The 16402-nt window shown below is 41.6% G+C and overlaps 1 protein-coding gene across 1 annotated transcript in view; it reads right to left on the reverse strand.

The window, feature by feature from the left end:
* Positions 1-16402, reverse strand: part of CHN1 (chimerin 1) — a 181297-nt gene that overhangs the window by 119601 nt on the left and 45294 nt on the right. Inside the window, exon 3 of the mRNA XM_060257127.1 lies at positions 8140-8195. Within this exon, the coding sequence (XP_060113110.1) occupies positions 8140-8195 (56 nt within the window). The remainder of the gene's footprint in view (positions 1-8139; positions 8196-16402) is intronic.

Here is a 16402-nt window from a genome sequence, read left to right on the forward strand (position 1 = left end):
ATAGAATTTTTCTGAAAAGCATTCTAAGTGCCATTTGAAAAAAACACTCTAATCTTATAGAAAGAGGGGCTACATGTACAGCACAAATGGTATCTTGATCAAATTTGCTTTGCTAAGCTTCTCAGAACCTTCAAGAGGCTCTCATGGCTAATATATACATAAATCCAATTTCTGAATAAACATTAATTTAATTGCTTTTCTGACCTCAGGCCACAATTCCTATGAAATTCCTAACAAACAAAGGATAAAATAAAGTCTGCTTTCCCAAGCTTGTCTGATCTTCACCTTCTTTGCAGGGATGGACTTCAATTCAGCTGCAGACAGTTTGGGTTCATGGGGTTGGATCCAGACTAAATTTTCTATCAGCAGAATGGAATTTTCTTCCCTCCCACTTAGGGTAGCTATCCTCCAGATGGTGGCTGGAGATCTCCAGGGAAAGAGAGCACCTGGAGAAAATGGCCGCTTTGGAAGGTGGGCTCTATGGCTTATACCCCACTGAAGTCCCTCCCCTTCCCAAACTCTGTCCTCCTTAGGTCCACCTCCGATTTCTCCAGATATTTCTGGCAACCCTACTCCCACTTGAGCCTAGTAATTTCCACAAAAAGACTGTTCCTGGCAGATCAGGGACCCTGAGGAACATCAATGGAGTCTGCAGCAGAAAGGGGGAAATAGGTAGAAGTTGCCAGTTTGGGTCTAGAAGGAGCCAACCCTTGATTTGTAATTTTACACTAAACTTAGCTATGCATGCTGCAATTATACTGATCAGGGCTTTTTTTAAAGAAAAAGCCTAGCAGGAACTCATTTGCATATCAGGCCACACCCACTGATACCAAGACAGCCGGAACTGCATTCCTGCTAAAAAAATTAAAAGCCCTGATACTGATGCAACCTGAATGTCTGAAAACTTTACTGGCTTTTTTGCATTTTACAGCAAAACAGTGATGAACTCGGGCTTGTAAACAGCTATTTACTTGGCTGTTTGTATCCATTAAGAACACTTCTAGGCAACCTGGCATGGATACTTTTCAAATTACCTTATTTTAATTTTTTACATGCCCAAATGATGCGTATAGATAATGGCTTGGGTCTGGCCAGACTTTTCCATTGACAGGATTTCCATCAGCACTGTTCGGCTTCCTCAAATCCACCATCTTTTGCTGCAGCTCCAAACAGCTGGAATGTGCAATGTCTAATGTACAAGAGAGAAAGCCAACTGAATAGAACCATGGATACTACCTTCTTTCTTCTGCTAAATGGCTTTTCCTCATTTTGTCCCCGAAATGCAAGTTTTAGGCTTACGGTGGAAAAGAAGACGACGACCGCAGATTTATACCCCGCCCTTCTCTCTGAATCAGAGACTCAGAACAGCTTACAATCGCCTGTATCTACTCCCCCCACAACAGATACCGAGAGGGCTTTCACAGCAGCTGCCATTTCAAGGACAACAACTGCAATAGCTATGACTAACCCAAGGCCATTCCAGCAGCTGCAAGTGGAGGAGTGGAGAATCAAACCCGGTTCTCCCGGATAAGAGTCCGTGCACTTAACCACTACACCAAACTGGCTCTCAAAAAGGTCTGGGCTCTGTTTGATGCCAGACCAGGCAGGCCACTCTAAGTGGTGGAATAGTCAACAAATGGCTGCCAGATGACCAAAGTTTATGCACAGTGGCATATCTGCAGAAATCCTCCGTGGGATCCAACCCACTGGCGGCAAAAGGGCAAAATATTTTTGAGGGTAAAGCCTTCACAGATTACAGTCCATTTAGGGAACATTAGTCCTTGTAAATTTATGCTACAACAAAATTATTATTTATTTTATTAATTCAATTTTTATTCTGCCCCTCCCACTGAAGCAGGCTCAGGGTGTATTACAAAGTACAAATCTGAGGTACCAGAGGATATTGGGATAATACAGATACAAACCACAGCCAGGCTGTATGCAACAAAACAAAACCTTGAAGGAGCTTTAGCCTTGCTTATTTGATCACTCTGTTTTTCTCCTGCTATGAACAAGCAACCTAGCAAATTGGTTCCACTTTCGTAGAACTTGCAAACTATGGCTGGAGGTTTGAAATGCTATGTTTGGCAAGGGTAGGGCAGGCAGACACACCGATATGGAACGTCTATATGTAGACAAACCACTGATGTGTTTTCTCCTTAAGCACAGTTGACAGATTGGGGCTTACTGGAAGCAAAGAGTGGCAACAGCATTTTACTTCAGGTGCACATTGGGAGTGATGTCATCATAGTGATGTGGGGATGCTCTGATATATGTGCAAAAATGTTATGGAAGAAGTCATTTTTACTACAGAGTTTCTGCCCAAATACCAGAGCCCCTGCATTGCTGGTAATGTGATACTGTCACTTCTGGTGCATTCTGGAAGCGACATCACCACATTACCAGCGATGCAGGCCTAAGTGTCCTTTTGTTGCTGCTAAGTTCCTTACTGGCTAGTTGAGCGGTTCTGAGGGAGGCCCCCAGAGTAGGGTTTTTTCCACCCTTTGGCATTGGCCTGACAACGCTTCCCCCAATGAGTTGGGTTTAACCAGAGCCTTTTTTTGAGTAGGGAGCACACAGGAACACAGTGCCAGATGGTTTGGCATCAGGGGGTGCGGCCTAATATGCAAATTAGTTCATGTTGGACTTTTTTTTACAAAAAAGCTTTGTGTGAAACAACGGTGATGTCATGGGGTGCGACCCAGAATGCAAATAAGTTCCTGCTGGGCTTTTTCTACAAAAAAGCTGTGGGTTTATGCATGTGCATCCCTAGACATATAGCCCAGAGCTGCTGTCTAAAGAGGGGTGGGGGAAATCCTTCATTCAGTTCTCCCTTTCTTTCATCCAAATAAATCATTAGCACTGCTACTGATTATATAACTGGGGCTAGGAAGGGCTTTCTCAGACTGTGAAATGCTCACATATTTTCCATTTCTGAACTATTTTCTACTTCCTTCCATATTTTCCACTTCCTTCACCAGTTAAGGCTGTGTACAGAGAAGCTTGTTTTGTACTTGGATGCAGTTTTAGATGGAAAAGATCAATTGTGTATCATTTGGGTCAGTCTGATGAAAGGAAATGTTTACATTTATTAAAATCTCAAGTTCTCAAGTGATACATTTAAGAAAAGAGGCATTTTCTTTTGCATACAATGTGACCATAATGAAAACCTAATTAGGATACTCATTAATAGTCTAGAAAGCAAAACTAGAAATAATTCCAGAGCAATTTTTATCTTCATGCTACACGAATTAAAGTTGGTTAGGTAATTATTAAAATGCTTGCCAAATCAAAATTGGCAAAGGCCAATTTCAACTGTTTGCTCCTGTTAGAAATTTATTTTTTTTATGTCAGGGGTTTATGGCAATATTTGGAAGAGCTGCAGCTGGCATTTGAAAGACTTCTGCACAAAGAAATTCCTTTTTAATTCGGTAAATTAATCCTGTTTGTGATCTAAGCAGGATGAACTATTAAGGCCGTGACAGTAATATGCTCCCCGGTATTTAAGGCTATGTCAAAATGACAAACACACTTCGAAGATTAATTTCCTCTTCCCTTGGGTGCATGATGAAAGTGTTGCAATAAAATTTAAAACTTTAATCATTTTCAATGCCTGTTTTGCATGAATGGTGGTTTGTTAGCGGCAGGATAACTAGTCCAACCCAGCACTGTAGTATATTCAAAATTGCAACTGATGTTTCTACAAGTTCCAGCAACTTGCTGTAGTATAAATGAATGCGTTTGCCCTAAAAATGATTAAGGTGTTAGATTTTTAAATCCGAAATTTTTAAAGGCTTTAAGTTTTGTCCAGTAGGATGTAAGAAAAAAATGGATCAATATACCATTCTTACTCTTCCTTGCAATTTACTAATTTATTTAGATTTTTTTTAAGAAGAAGAGGTTGGATTTATCTCCTGCCCTTCACTCAGTCTCAGAGTTGCTTACAATCTCCTTCCCTTCCTCTCCTCACAACAGACGCTCTGTGAGGTAGGTGAGGCTGAGAGAACTGCTCTGGAGAGAACAGCTCTGAGAAAACCTGTGACTAACCCAAGATCACCCAGCAGGTACATGTGGAGGAGCAGGGAATCAAACCCAGTTCTCCAGATTAGAGTCTGCCACTCTTAACTACTACACCAGGGAAGCTGCCTGAGGTAAACCTTCCCTGAGGTGATTTACAAAATAAAACATAATGGAAACGTTAAAACTTCTTAATTAAAACCTTCCATAAAACAACCAACTAGACCATAAAAACATAGATGCTATAAGCAGTTTAAAATGAATCCCAGTTACCAGACTAAAACACTATTAAAATAGCAACTCCTTAATTAGAAGTCTGGGTAAACAAACATGTTGGCCTAGTGCCCTAAGGAATAACGTAGCGGAGTGGCACTCAACAGGCAGGATGCCACCACTGCACCCTGTCCCTGGTTGCCATCCATCTCACCTCTAAAGGCAAGGACATGGATAGCAGGGCTTGAGAGGCAGATCTTAACCAGTGTGATGGACAGGCAATGAGACCAGGTAGCAATAATCATTTGCTTTGGGGGGGTGGACATATGAAGCTGTCTTACAGTAACTCAGGCCACTTATCTATCTACTCCTGGAGACCAAACCCTATGAGGAAAGGCTGAGGGACTTGGGAATGTTCAGTCTGGAGAAGAGGAGGTTGAGGGGGGGGGGGGACATGATCTCTTGAAGTATTTGAGGGGCTGTCACTTAGAGGAGGTAGGGTTGCAAAGACCCTCCACTGTTGTGGCGGGGGACTTGTTCTTCGTGAGTGTGGCACAATGACACCACCCGGAAGTGATGTCATCGCTCCAGGGATGTTGCACGGGAACACTCTAGGACTCGTGCTAAAAACTCTATGGTACCATAGAGTTTTACTGCGAGTCCTAGAGTCACATCAGAAACACTCTAGGAATCGCTGTAAAACTCTATGGTACCATAGAGTTTTTAGCACAAGTCCTAGAGTGTCCCCAGTGTGATGTCACTTCCGGGTGACATCATTGTGCCAGGGATGGCACGCACTGATAGGGCTCTTTGGGGGGCGGGGATTCCCCCTGGTGGCCTGCTCCCTGGCAGCAGGTTGGGGCCCTCTCGGGTAGGAGATCCTCTGCCCCTGGCAAGAGCTTGGCAGCCCTAAGAGGAGGACAGGGAGCTGTTCATCTTGGCAGCAGAGGAAAGGACTCACAATAATGGATCTAAATTAAGGTTGGGAAGGTACCAGATGGATATTAGGAAAATCGTTTTTTACAGTAAGAGTTTTTCAACAGTGGAATCACCTACTGAGGGAGGTGGTGAGCTCCCCCTCATTGGCAGTCTTCAAGCAGCAGCTGCACAAACACTTGCCCAGGATGATGTAAGCTGATCCTGCATTGAGCAGGGGGTTGGACCAGATGGCCTGTATGGCCCCTTCCAACTCTGTGATTCTATGATTCTATCTAGATATTGTTCACTGTGAATGACAGGGGTTTGCTAAGGTCAAAGACAGAGAATGGTCTTTCCCAGCCCCAGTTCCCTAAGATCCTGTAAATGAAGATGCCAGAGGCTGAATCTCACATCTCCTGTATGCAAAGGATGAGCTCTGTACCACTAAGCCACAGCCAAGCCTGGTTCCTGCATTCCATCAGCACAGTCAACATTGGAAGAAGCAACCGCTCTCACTCAAGAGCAGCCACAATGGTGTACCTGGGTAGACTGGAGGACTGGGATCTGAGAAACTCAGGTTCAAACTCCCACTCAGCCATGAAAGCTGGCTGATTGACTTTGGGTGCGTGACAGTTATGGTCAGCCTAACGTACCTCAAAGAGTTGTGAGGACAAAACAGAGGCCCTCACTGGGGAGAAAGGCAGGGTATAAATGAAGTAAATAAATCCTTTGTATGCTGATAAAAGTTTAAAAAAGTAGTCCCCTGTGCAAGCACCAAGTTGTTACAGACCCATGGGGTGACATCACATCATGATTTTTTCTTGGCAGACTTTTTACAGGGTGGTTTGCCATTGCATCCCAGTCATCTACACTTTACCCCCAGCAAGCTGGGTACTCATTTTACTGACCTCGGAAGGATGAAAGGCTGAGTCAACCTTGAGCTGGCTACTGAACCCAGCTTCCTCCAGGATCAAACTCAGGTCATGAACAGAGCTTGGACTGCAGTACTGCAGCTTACCACTCTGTGCTGATAGTCAACTTCTAATAAACAAATGAAACACAAAAGCCTGTTTGGATTAACAGCTAGTGAAGGAACGGGATGGGTTGGATCCTACCACTCTACTGAGCAGAGTTTAACAATCTTCTTCCTACTTAAGTGGGAACTGGAAGAAGGTTTTAAACTTTGCTAAGAGGAATGGCAGTGGAAATTTATTTGCGACACACATTATCTAAATTGTAAACGCCCAAATTACTGGATTTTTGAGGCCCAACAGCTGAGTACTGGTTCTCATTCTAATGTCCCACAATAAGTGGCTGTCTCCAGTCCAAGCTACTGATGAATGCCTCATGTACTAAGGCGGGCAAGGCAAAACTGGCCTGGCCAAAACAACGGACACTTTCAGTAGTAAAACTACCTTTAGTAATAGAGGAACAATAAAGATTCATATGACTAAGGCACAACCTAAACTAGGCCACAATAAGGCGTTAGAAGACATATAATATAGACGCTGCTTCCCCCCACAATGCATTTTTTAACCAGTTTTGCATTATTAGACATGGTTTCAAGACAGCAAATGGACTGCTAGAAAGCATGAGCCTCACTAAGAAGTTGCTGGAAACAGCAACATTAAAATTTATGTTGTTTCATTAGTATATCTCAGCTGACATCAAACTGTTTAACGCCAAGGTGGCCACACAAAATTTATACTGTGCTGATATCTGGATTGACAAAATAGAGGAGTTCTTCAATTCAGTTCTTCTCCAATTCCTACATTCCATCTGCAGAATTCTGAATTGTGTAGCGAGGGTAGCCCTCCAAGCTGAATTGGGACAATTATCTCTTGAAGCTCAAGCTTAGTTGAAGGCTTTCCCCCTTAAAGTTAAAATTATACTCTGACATCCAAGAGGGTTACCTCAGCCTAGTCAGAGAAGACTCGTGTTTCCCACTGGGATAAAATTGTCAAGCAATTACTGCAGTTCCTCAGTCTTTCCTTGGACTTCCTTTACTCAGTCATCAGACAGGAAGCCATAAGAATTATTAAGAAATATCTATTTAAGTATGATTATGACAGTACAATCTGTAGAGCATGATGAGTTCATTCTACTCAATTTGTTGATATTCTTCCACCTGGAGAGCTCCCTGATTACCACTTATATTTGACTGTTCCTTGCTATAGGTGTGTCTTTATGTTGGTACACCTTAATGTCCTGCTATCTGGAGTTCTGCAAGAGAGGTATCAAGATACCGTAGGTAGGTAGATGATAGATAGGGAGATAGATAGGAGATGGATTGATGGAGTGAGAGAGAGAGAGAGAGAGACAGAGATAGATAAGACAGACAGAGAGAAATAGATAGACAGACATAGATAAACAGAGACAGACAGACAGACAGACACAGAGACAGACAGATAGATAGGATATGCAACTATGGTGCAGGTAGTATAGACACCCTATCACATGACCTTTGTAGGTAATCATTTTTCTGAGTCTAGAAATCTTCTAATTCTTCCTTTGCTCCAAAATATAGATCATATATGGAAATATTACCTTTTATTTTAAGATAATTAGAATCACAGACCTATCACTGTTTAAATCCTGCAAGAATGGCCTTTTCTATATTTTAGTAATCTGCTTACAACTATAAGTTAAGAGGCAGTATGAGATACAGAGAAGAATCCTGGGTAACACCAGACAAGATGAAGCCTTGTTCATTCCCATTCAACAATCACCCTTTTGTAAGAATGTACGAGGTTTCGAAGCTCTACCTTGTTCTGAACAGAATTATTCCGTTATGAACTTCGAAAGCAACTGCAGAAGCCCACAAAATCTTGGCAACAAGTAAATCACTATAAAGTGCATAAATGGCACGTAAGTTGAAAACAATCCTAGGAAGAACATTCTAGTTTAACCTCTCCGGAGACGTAGAACCAACTTAGAAAACAAGCAGAAATAATTGATTCTGCATTTCTTTTTAGGTTTCATGATACTCACCTCAGATGTACAAGTAATTCTTCTTGGATGAGGGGCTTCCTGTTGCAGCTGGTACACTAAGAGAAGACATAAGTAAAACAGATTTCAGCGTGGGTTTTCTTTTTTGTATTTGAAGGATAGGGAATGAAGGGGGGACTACACTTAACAGCACAAAGTTAGCAACTTGGACTCTGTTGTACTGAAAGATGGCTCAGCAAACTCCATCTTGAGATGATTTACCCTGAACATTTCAGGTTTCAAGGTAATTGTAGAAACTGTTAGTGTTGCCAGCCTCCAGGTGGAAAGAAAGCCAAATGGTATTCTCAGCATGTGAGACTGTAAAAAGAGAGCAAATGCCAAGAACAAACTGTCAAGAATGTAAATGTTTGATATGCAAAAAAATATTATTATGTTTGCCTAAGTGTCTTCATTCTATAAACATGGTATATAAATATTAGTATTTCACATCATCTCCTCCAAAAACTGGTGGTGGCAGCTTTCTGTATTAGTGTGCTCGCAAGCACTATAAACTTGGATTTAAAGAGACAGTACATAGAACTGTTAATAGAGAAATTCTAAACTATACAAAAATTCCAATTGGATACAAATTACAAAAAACTTTATCCACAGATAATAAACAGTTCAAGTGCTGTGTCGCAGAATAATCTCACATGACTAATTCTGTAGAAGCCTTTAATAAGTACATTACCACCTAAGCCTGCTTCGGCGGGGAGGTCGGGATATAAATCCAATAAAATAATGAAGTCAGAGTTTTTTCTGAGTTGCAGTAGTTGGACTTATTCCACAGGTTATTCGAAAGTATGAAATATGCAACAATTAATGGAAAAGTCTGAAGTATACATTTACTGATGAGAGGGCTTTTTTGTAGCAGGAACTTATTTGCATATTAGGCCACACACCCCTGATGTAGTCAATCCTCCAAGAGCTTACAGGGCTCTTAGTACAGGGCCTACTGTAAGCTGCAAGAGCATTGGCTACATCAGGGGTGTGTGGCCTAATATGCAAAGTAGTTCCTGCTACAAAAAAAGCCCTGGATGAGACCAAAGCCTCCAACGAAGAATAAAGTTCCTCCAAAAGAATATATTCAAATAAGAATTATACATGCTTCCCTGGTAAGGTTGTGTTTCAAGTAGCTTCTTCAAGTCATAAACAATTTCGCAAGGAACCCATCTTTCATTCTATCTAAATGTAGCAAACAGGTTTATCTCTGACTCCGTTAGACTCTTTCAGAATTATTCATGCAAGCAGAATTGAAATACTAATATTTACATACAATGTTTTCAGAATGAAGACACTTAGGCAAATGTAATAACATTTTAATTGCATATCAACAGTTTACATTTGTAATGGTTTGTTCTTGGCATTTGCTCTCTCTTTTTACAACCTCCAGGTGGAGCCTGTAGGTCTCCTGCTTTTACAAGATATCTCAAGGTGACAGAGAGCAATTTCACTGGAGAAAATAGCTGCTTTGGAGGGTAGACTATGGTACTGTGCCCTGCCAAAGTCCCTCCCCTCCCCAAACTGTACCCTCTCCAGGCTCCACTCCTAAAATCTTCAGGTATTTCCCCACCCAGAGCAGGCAATCCTAGAAACTGTATTGGTTCATAGTACTGCATATCCTTTTATTAAGCCCAACCATGTTTACGAGGTCTCTGCAATTCTTCATCTGGCTGGGTTTTCACGTTTTTCCTCATGGAAGAGAAAAAAAATGTAGGGCAGCTTGTTTCTTTTTAATACTAAACATTCCACCTTGTGCAGATTTCAGGGGAACTCAAAAGCCTGTTAATATTCTGTGGTATTTTAGTTGGTTCTTGTGAAAATATGTTGTTACTGTTGCTTTTTTGGGAAGATTACTGAAGATAGGTCAGAGCAAATGTTCAAAAGAACTATATCCTTCAGCTGTGTATTATTTGTTGATACCACATTTTACAAAAACTGAAAGTGTTTAATGCCTATTGGCTCTGATTGGTCCTTGCAATCTAGGGTTGTCAGTTCCCAGTAGGGTTTCCCCCATTTTGGGGGGCTTTGATCTACTGCTGGCTGGTGGAGGAAACCCCACTGCCAAACAGGAATATCACATGAGGACACTCTGGTACTTCGGCAAACTCTGTGGTTTTGAGGGCAACCCCCCCCCCCCCGATTTTGTCAAATACCAGAGCATCCCTGTGAGATGTCCCTGATGTGATGACATTACTTCTGGGTGACATCATCATGCCTGTCCCTGCCCACTCCTGGAATGCCCCCCAAATCCCCCAGCTGGATGGGTGAGGAGACCTGGCAACCCTATTGCAACCAGAAAGAGTCTAGTGCGGGGGGGACATGGCATAATATCACTTCTGGGAACAAAATAGAACGGATGTCACACCTTTCAAGAAATCGTTGAAAACTTTATATTTTGCCTCATAGTTTTACCACAGAGTTTCTGGTGATTCCTTCAAAGGACTGATGACACTTCTGGGATTGTCTTGGAAGTTACATCACACTACTGCAGATGATTTTTTTTTTAAAAAAAGCTTTCTTTACTTGCCAGCCACTGGCATGTCAATGGGCAACGGCTGCTGGGGGTGGACAATCTTCTGCCCTGAGTAGACATATGGCATCCCTAGTTGGCCTTGACATTCATATGTGCATGCCTTTAGTAACTAAATAACTAGGATCAGGGCTTTTTTTGAGCAGGAATGCACAGGTACGCAGTTCCGGCTGGCTTGGTGTCAGGGGTGTGTGGCCTAATATGCAAATGAGTTCCTGCTGGGCTTTTTCTCCCCAAAAAGGCCCTGTGAGACAATGATGCTGTCAGGGATGTGGCCTAATATGCAAATGAGTTCCTGCTGGGCTTTCTCTTTTAAAAAAAGCCTGGTATGAGACAATAGTGCCGTCACGGGTGTGGCGTGTTCCTGCTAGGCTTTTTGTACAAAAAATGAGTTCCTGCTAGGCTTTTTGTACAAAAAAGCCCTGACTAGGATTCTTGACCACAATTGAAAACAAGACCACAATATGTTATCTATTTGTTCTCTGTATTATCCCTCTCTTAAAAAGGTAAAGGTAGTCATCTGTGCAAACACTGGTCATTTCTAACTCTGGGGTGATGTCACATCATGATGTTTTCACGGCAGACATTTTACGGGGTGATTTGCCGTTGCCTTCCCCCAGTCTTCTACACTTTACCCCCAGCAAGCTGGGTACTCATTTTATCGACCTCGGAAGGATGAAATGCTGAGTCAGCCTTGAGCTGGCTACCTGAACCCAGCTTCTGCTGGGATCAAACTCAGGTTGTGAGTAGAGCTTGGACTGCAATACTGCAGCTTACCACTCTGCGCCACAGGGCTGTTCACTCTTTCCACTCTTACTGCATTGTTTTCAACTTTTAAAATGTCATTTTCTGTATTGTTTGACATATCTGATCTTCTAAAATGTTTCTAATTTTTTGTAATCCTGGTCGTATCATGTTATTTGATTACTACCTCTCATGTTATTTGATTATTTTGCTTTACACTATATAATCCACTCTGAATCTCGGTGAGAAAGGTAGACTATAAAGTAAAAAAAGAAATTAAATGATATTTAAGAGAAACGGAGTCCAAGTTGGGTTATTATGGACTATCTAAACAATATTTGCTCAACATGGAGTACAATCTGGTTAAACCTTTTCTTAAACAGAGAATCTTGGATGTCGAAAGACAGCATGATTTGAATCAGCTTAAAGGTTATTTACCAGGAATAGAGGAACTACATAAAATAACACTAATGCCATACTTGCTTAATCTTGACAAAGTTGAGTATAGGAGAGCATTTACCCTTCTCAGACTTGATATGTTACCGTCAGCCATTATGGAAGGCAGATACACAGGACAACCATATGAGGAGAGATTGTGTATTTGTGGGGACAAGAAACCGGAAGACAGGGAACATGTATTATTCCAATGTAAATTATATCAGTGTATTAGGGCCGACTATATACTCCCGATCTGTTCCAGTGTCCCTGGGAGAAATGTTAGACATCAGCTAGACAAATTATTGGCGGATAGGAATAAAAGAACCACTTTATGTGTGGCAAAATTTGCTTTGCGAGCTATGAGTCTCCGGAAGCAATTCCTAAGGGAAATATCCAACTGAATGCCTTGGCTATGGAACCTAACTACTGTTCTGGAGGGAAATTATATCATACTGTGTATGTTTTATTCTGATTATTGTTTTACCTGATTGTATTTTATTAAGTTATTTGTATCTAATTTGACTGGTCTATGACTGTTTTAAACTTGACTGTTAACCTTTCATCCAAATTTTAAATGAATTTTATGGATGTTTTTATCCGATTTCTTTGTAATAGTCATAGGCACCTAATTTTATGAATGCTATTGTTGGTTTTATTCTGTTTTTGATGCAAAAAGTTTTATGTGATTCGATTGTACAAGCTGGTCACTGACTGTAACAATAAACTTGACTTGACTATTTAAGGATCTCATTTACTGGAAAAGACCTCAGTTAATGAAGGCACGGGATATCAGGTGTAGAGGAAGTTTGTTAGGACCAGGGGAAGAAGAGGCCCTATTTTTAACCAGGTTTGTGCCCTTCACAAACATGTTGACGGCTGAGATACTGGAAAGCAGCTTTTATCTTCCAGCTGACGAAACCAATAAAAAGCACTGTAGGCTTTAAGATAAAATCTGAGAATTCAGGAACAAAGCTGAGTCCAAACTTATTCCCTTGGTGTAGGGGTGGAATTCTAGCAGGAGCTCCTTTGCATATTAGACCACACACCCCTGATGTAGCCAATCCTCCAAGAGCTTACAAGGCTCTTTCTTGTAAGCTTCAGGAAGATTGGCTACATCAGGGGTGTGTGACTTAATATGCAAAGGAACTCCTGCTAGAATTCCACCCGAGGAGAGGACAGAATATAAATCAGACAGCCTAAAACAACCAGCACAATAATGCGGTGGTGACAGTGGAAAATCCTGTCAAGTCATCACCGACTTATAGCAACCCTGTACAGTTTTCGAGGCAAGAGATGTTCACAGGTGGTTTTTCATTGCCTGCCTCTGTGTTGCAACCCTGGAGTTTCTTGGTGGTCTCCCATCCTAATACCAACCAGGGCTGACCTTGCTTAGCTTCCAACTAGATCTGGTGAGACTGGGGGCTAGCCTGGGAAATCCAAATCAGGATACAATAAGTCTGGGAATAGAAAACTTGAAAACTACAAAGGCAAGGTAGCATTACAAAGGTAAAAGGTATTATTCTATCAAAAAGGGCGGCATCTCCTTTTTCCCCTCCCGTCTCTGAAAGCCCCCATAGCATCTCCCCTTCTCCTACTAACTTTTCTCCTTCCCACACACCAGTTAGCCTATCTTTATCTATCCCTGTCTTATTTACTTCCTTCCCTCCCCCTTGCAACTTCTACACCAGGAATGGTCAAACTGTGGTTCAGGAGCCACATGTGGCTCTTTCACACATATTGTGTGGCTCTTGAAGCTCCCACCACCCCATTGGCCGGTTTGGAGAAGGCAATTGTCTCTTTAAATCACTTCTTCAAGCCAAGCCAATTAGTGACTTTGAGAATGCATTTAAAGTTGCTTTCTTTCCACCTCTCACTCCCTCCCCCATGTATTTGCCTTCCTTCCTTCCCTCCTTGCAGCTATCAAACATCTGATGTTCATGTCTTGTGGCTCTCAAACTTCTGATGTTTATTCTGTGTGGCTTTTACATTAAGCAAGTTTGGCCACCCCTGGTCTACACAGTAAAATTATGGCCCAGTTGTGCAGTGCCAGCTGCCAGCACAAGTTGCACAGTGGGAAAACCATCAGGACTTGTGGGGGAGGCAGCCCAATTCCTTCTGCATCCCCTCCTCTCAAAAGTATTTCTTTTTCTGCCCTCTTCCTGCCAACCCCCATATGCTCACCTTCCTTTTCTCCATCCTGCCCAGCAATCAACCTACCTTTTATCTGCCCCTTTCATCTTTGGCTCTACTGATATATATTTCATTCACTTATGCCATGCTTTTCTCCACAATGGGGATCCAAACCAGCTTACATCATTCTCCTCTCCTCCATTTTATCCTCACAATATCCCTGTGAGGTGGGTTAGGCTGAGAATGTGAGGCTGGCTCAAAGTCACACAATGAGTTTCCAAGGAAGAGTGGGGATTTGAATTTGAGTCTCCCATATCCTAGCCTGAAACTCCAACCACCAGGGCTTTTTGTATCAGGAACTCCTTTGCATATTAGGCCACACACCCCTGACGTAGCCAATCCTCAAAGAGCTTACAGGGCTCTTACTACAGGGCCTACTGTAAGTTCCAGGAGAATTAGCTACATCAGGGGGTGTGGTCTAATATGCAACTGAGTTCCTGCTACAAAAAAAAAAGCCCTGCTAACCATTATATCACACCACCATTCATGGAGTGATTGCACAGAGGGCCTAGGTGCTGCTTTGTTTGTTTGGGGAGCTTTTAAGCCTCTGGTACAATATATTTTAACACTGTGTTACAAAAACCTAGGGCTTTTTTTGGGTTTATAGAAAGAACTGTCTTGTCTGTTTGTGGCTCCAGTCTTTGGATTTAAGTATCCATAAGATCTGGCAATGTTGAGAATTAGATATATCGGTAACAATGCCCTTTCGAACTGTTCCACTCTACAACAGCTCTTTTAAAATTTTATTTTAATTTCAAATCAATTTCAGGTGGATGTTCTTCTTTTGGAGGGGGGGCTAGGAGGTAGGAGAACACGATCCAGAGTATTCCCTTGTCTCCTGGCAGACTGCCAACAAGACCTCACGGTTAGAAAGACTGAGTTCCTTTAATATTACAGGTTGTGACATATCTGCTAAAGTGAACCTAAAAAGAGACAAAACCCCCACTTTCCTCGCAAAAGGTTATATTTCAGCAATTTGTTACTTTTATTTGCAATGTGAAGCAACACAGCTGAATGTCTCACTGACAAGTGCTGCATGTACAGCTGTTGTGATTAATGATGTTTAATATAAGCGACACGATGAGCATTGATTTTATCCTTTAATCATCGGCTTGAAGACAAAAGCCTGCTCCAAGTCAGTTTTGTGTGTTAATGGTTTTATATTAAGTGACTGCTTTGGCATATGACGAGCAACTGATATAATAAGTTATGACTCAAAAGCTGCACAGAGGGACACTGTAAGGGCCTCTGAAGCAGCCGAAGGTTTTGACAAAAGCGATTATGCGATAGCAGCTATGTAGGCAGGAGTCTCTAAAGGTGGGGCAGTTCCTGAGAAGATGCTTGGGCACAAATGAAACAAAAGTCCAGGACAGAGCAGGCTAAAAATATTGCAGAACGTTGTAATGAAACACTGATTATGACAGGCTAGATCTGTGGCCCAGTCACCCCACGTGAAGGGCAATACAAAATATATACTAGTCCTTTGTCTGTTGCTGCAATTTTTTCCCTAATTTTCTCTATTGAGGAGTTGACCTTGTGGAACTGAATGCAAAAAAACTGGAGCAAAGAACTTTCTTTGCATGATAGTTGGGATAAATTTAAAAAGTTTATTGGTATTATTTGTTCTTGGTTTTAAGGAAAAATCAATGGATTTTTATTCCTATAGTGGAAAAATGGGGAGCAAATATAAAGGATACATAAAGCTAGAACAGGGGTGGCCAAACTGCCACTTGGGAGCCATATGTGGCTCTTTCACACATATTGTGCAGCTCTCAAAGCCCCCACCGCTCCAAAGGCATTTAGGGGTGTGAGTGAACTCTGAAAGCATAATAAGGTATTCAGGTATTTATCTGGCTTGGTATGTACCAAATGCACACCCCTAATGGCTAGTTAAATGTATGTTACAGTAACTTACTACAATGATGAAATCTAATGAAGATGCAGAACAATTGGAATATTTATGGAATCCTATATAAAAATACATATAAATACATATAAATGGTTTTTGCAGACTAAATAAGATGAAAGGCTTATTTTAATTGAGCTTACTATAGATTTTTTTTCAGCGTTTTATGTTTAAATCCTTGTACGTGTAGCTTTAATTTCGTAAAACAACTACTGCTAGGAATAGGATGCTAGATTAGATGGGTCTCTGGTCTGATCCAGCAAAGTTCTTCTTAGGGTTCTTATACTGTGACTGTAGTCTCCAGGACTGCATATTCAGTGTTTCACACAAATAATAAGAGTATGCATCTGGCCTGCAAGAAATCAAAATATAAGGTTGAATCTAGACTAACAGAAGGAGTGGGGCAATTTCAACACCATTTTCCTCTTCCTGCTGGAGACCCCTGATTTGCCTCT

The sequence above is a fragment of the Heteronotia binoei genome, chromosome 16, assembly GCF_032191835.1.
Source record: "Heteronotia binoei isolate CCM8104 ecotype False Entrance Well chromosome 16, APGP_CSIRO_Hbin_v1, whole genome shotgun sequence".
Taxonomy (NCBI): domain Eukaryota; kingdom Metazoa; phylum Chordata; class Lepidosauria; order Squamata; family Gekkonidae; genus Heteronotia; species Heteronotia binoei.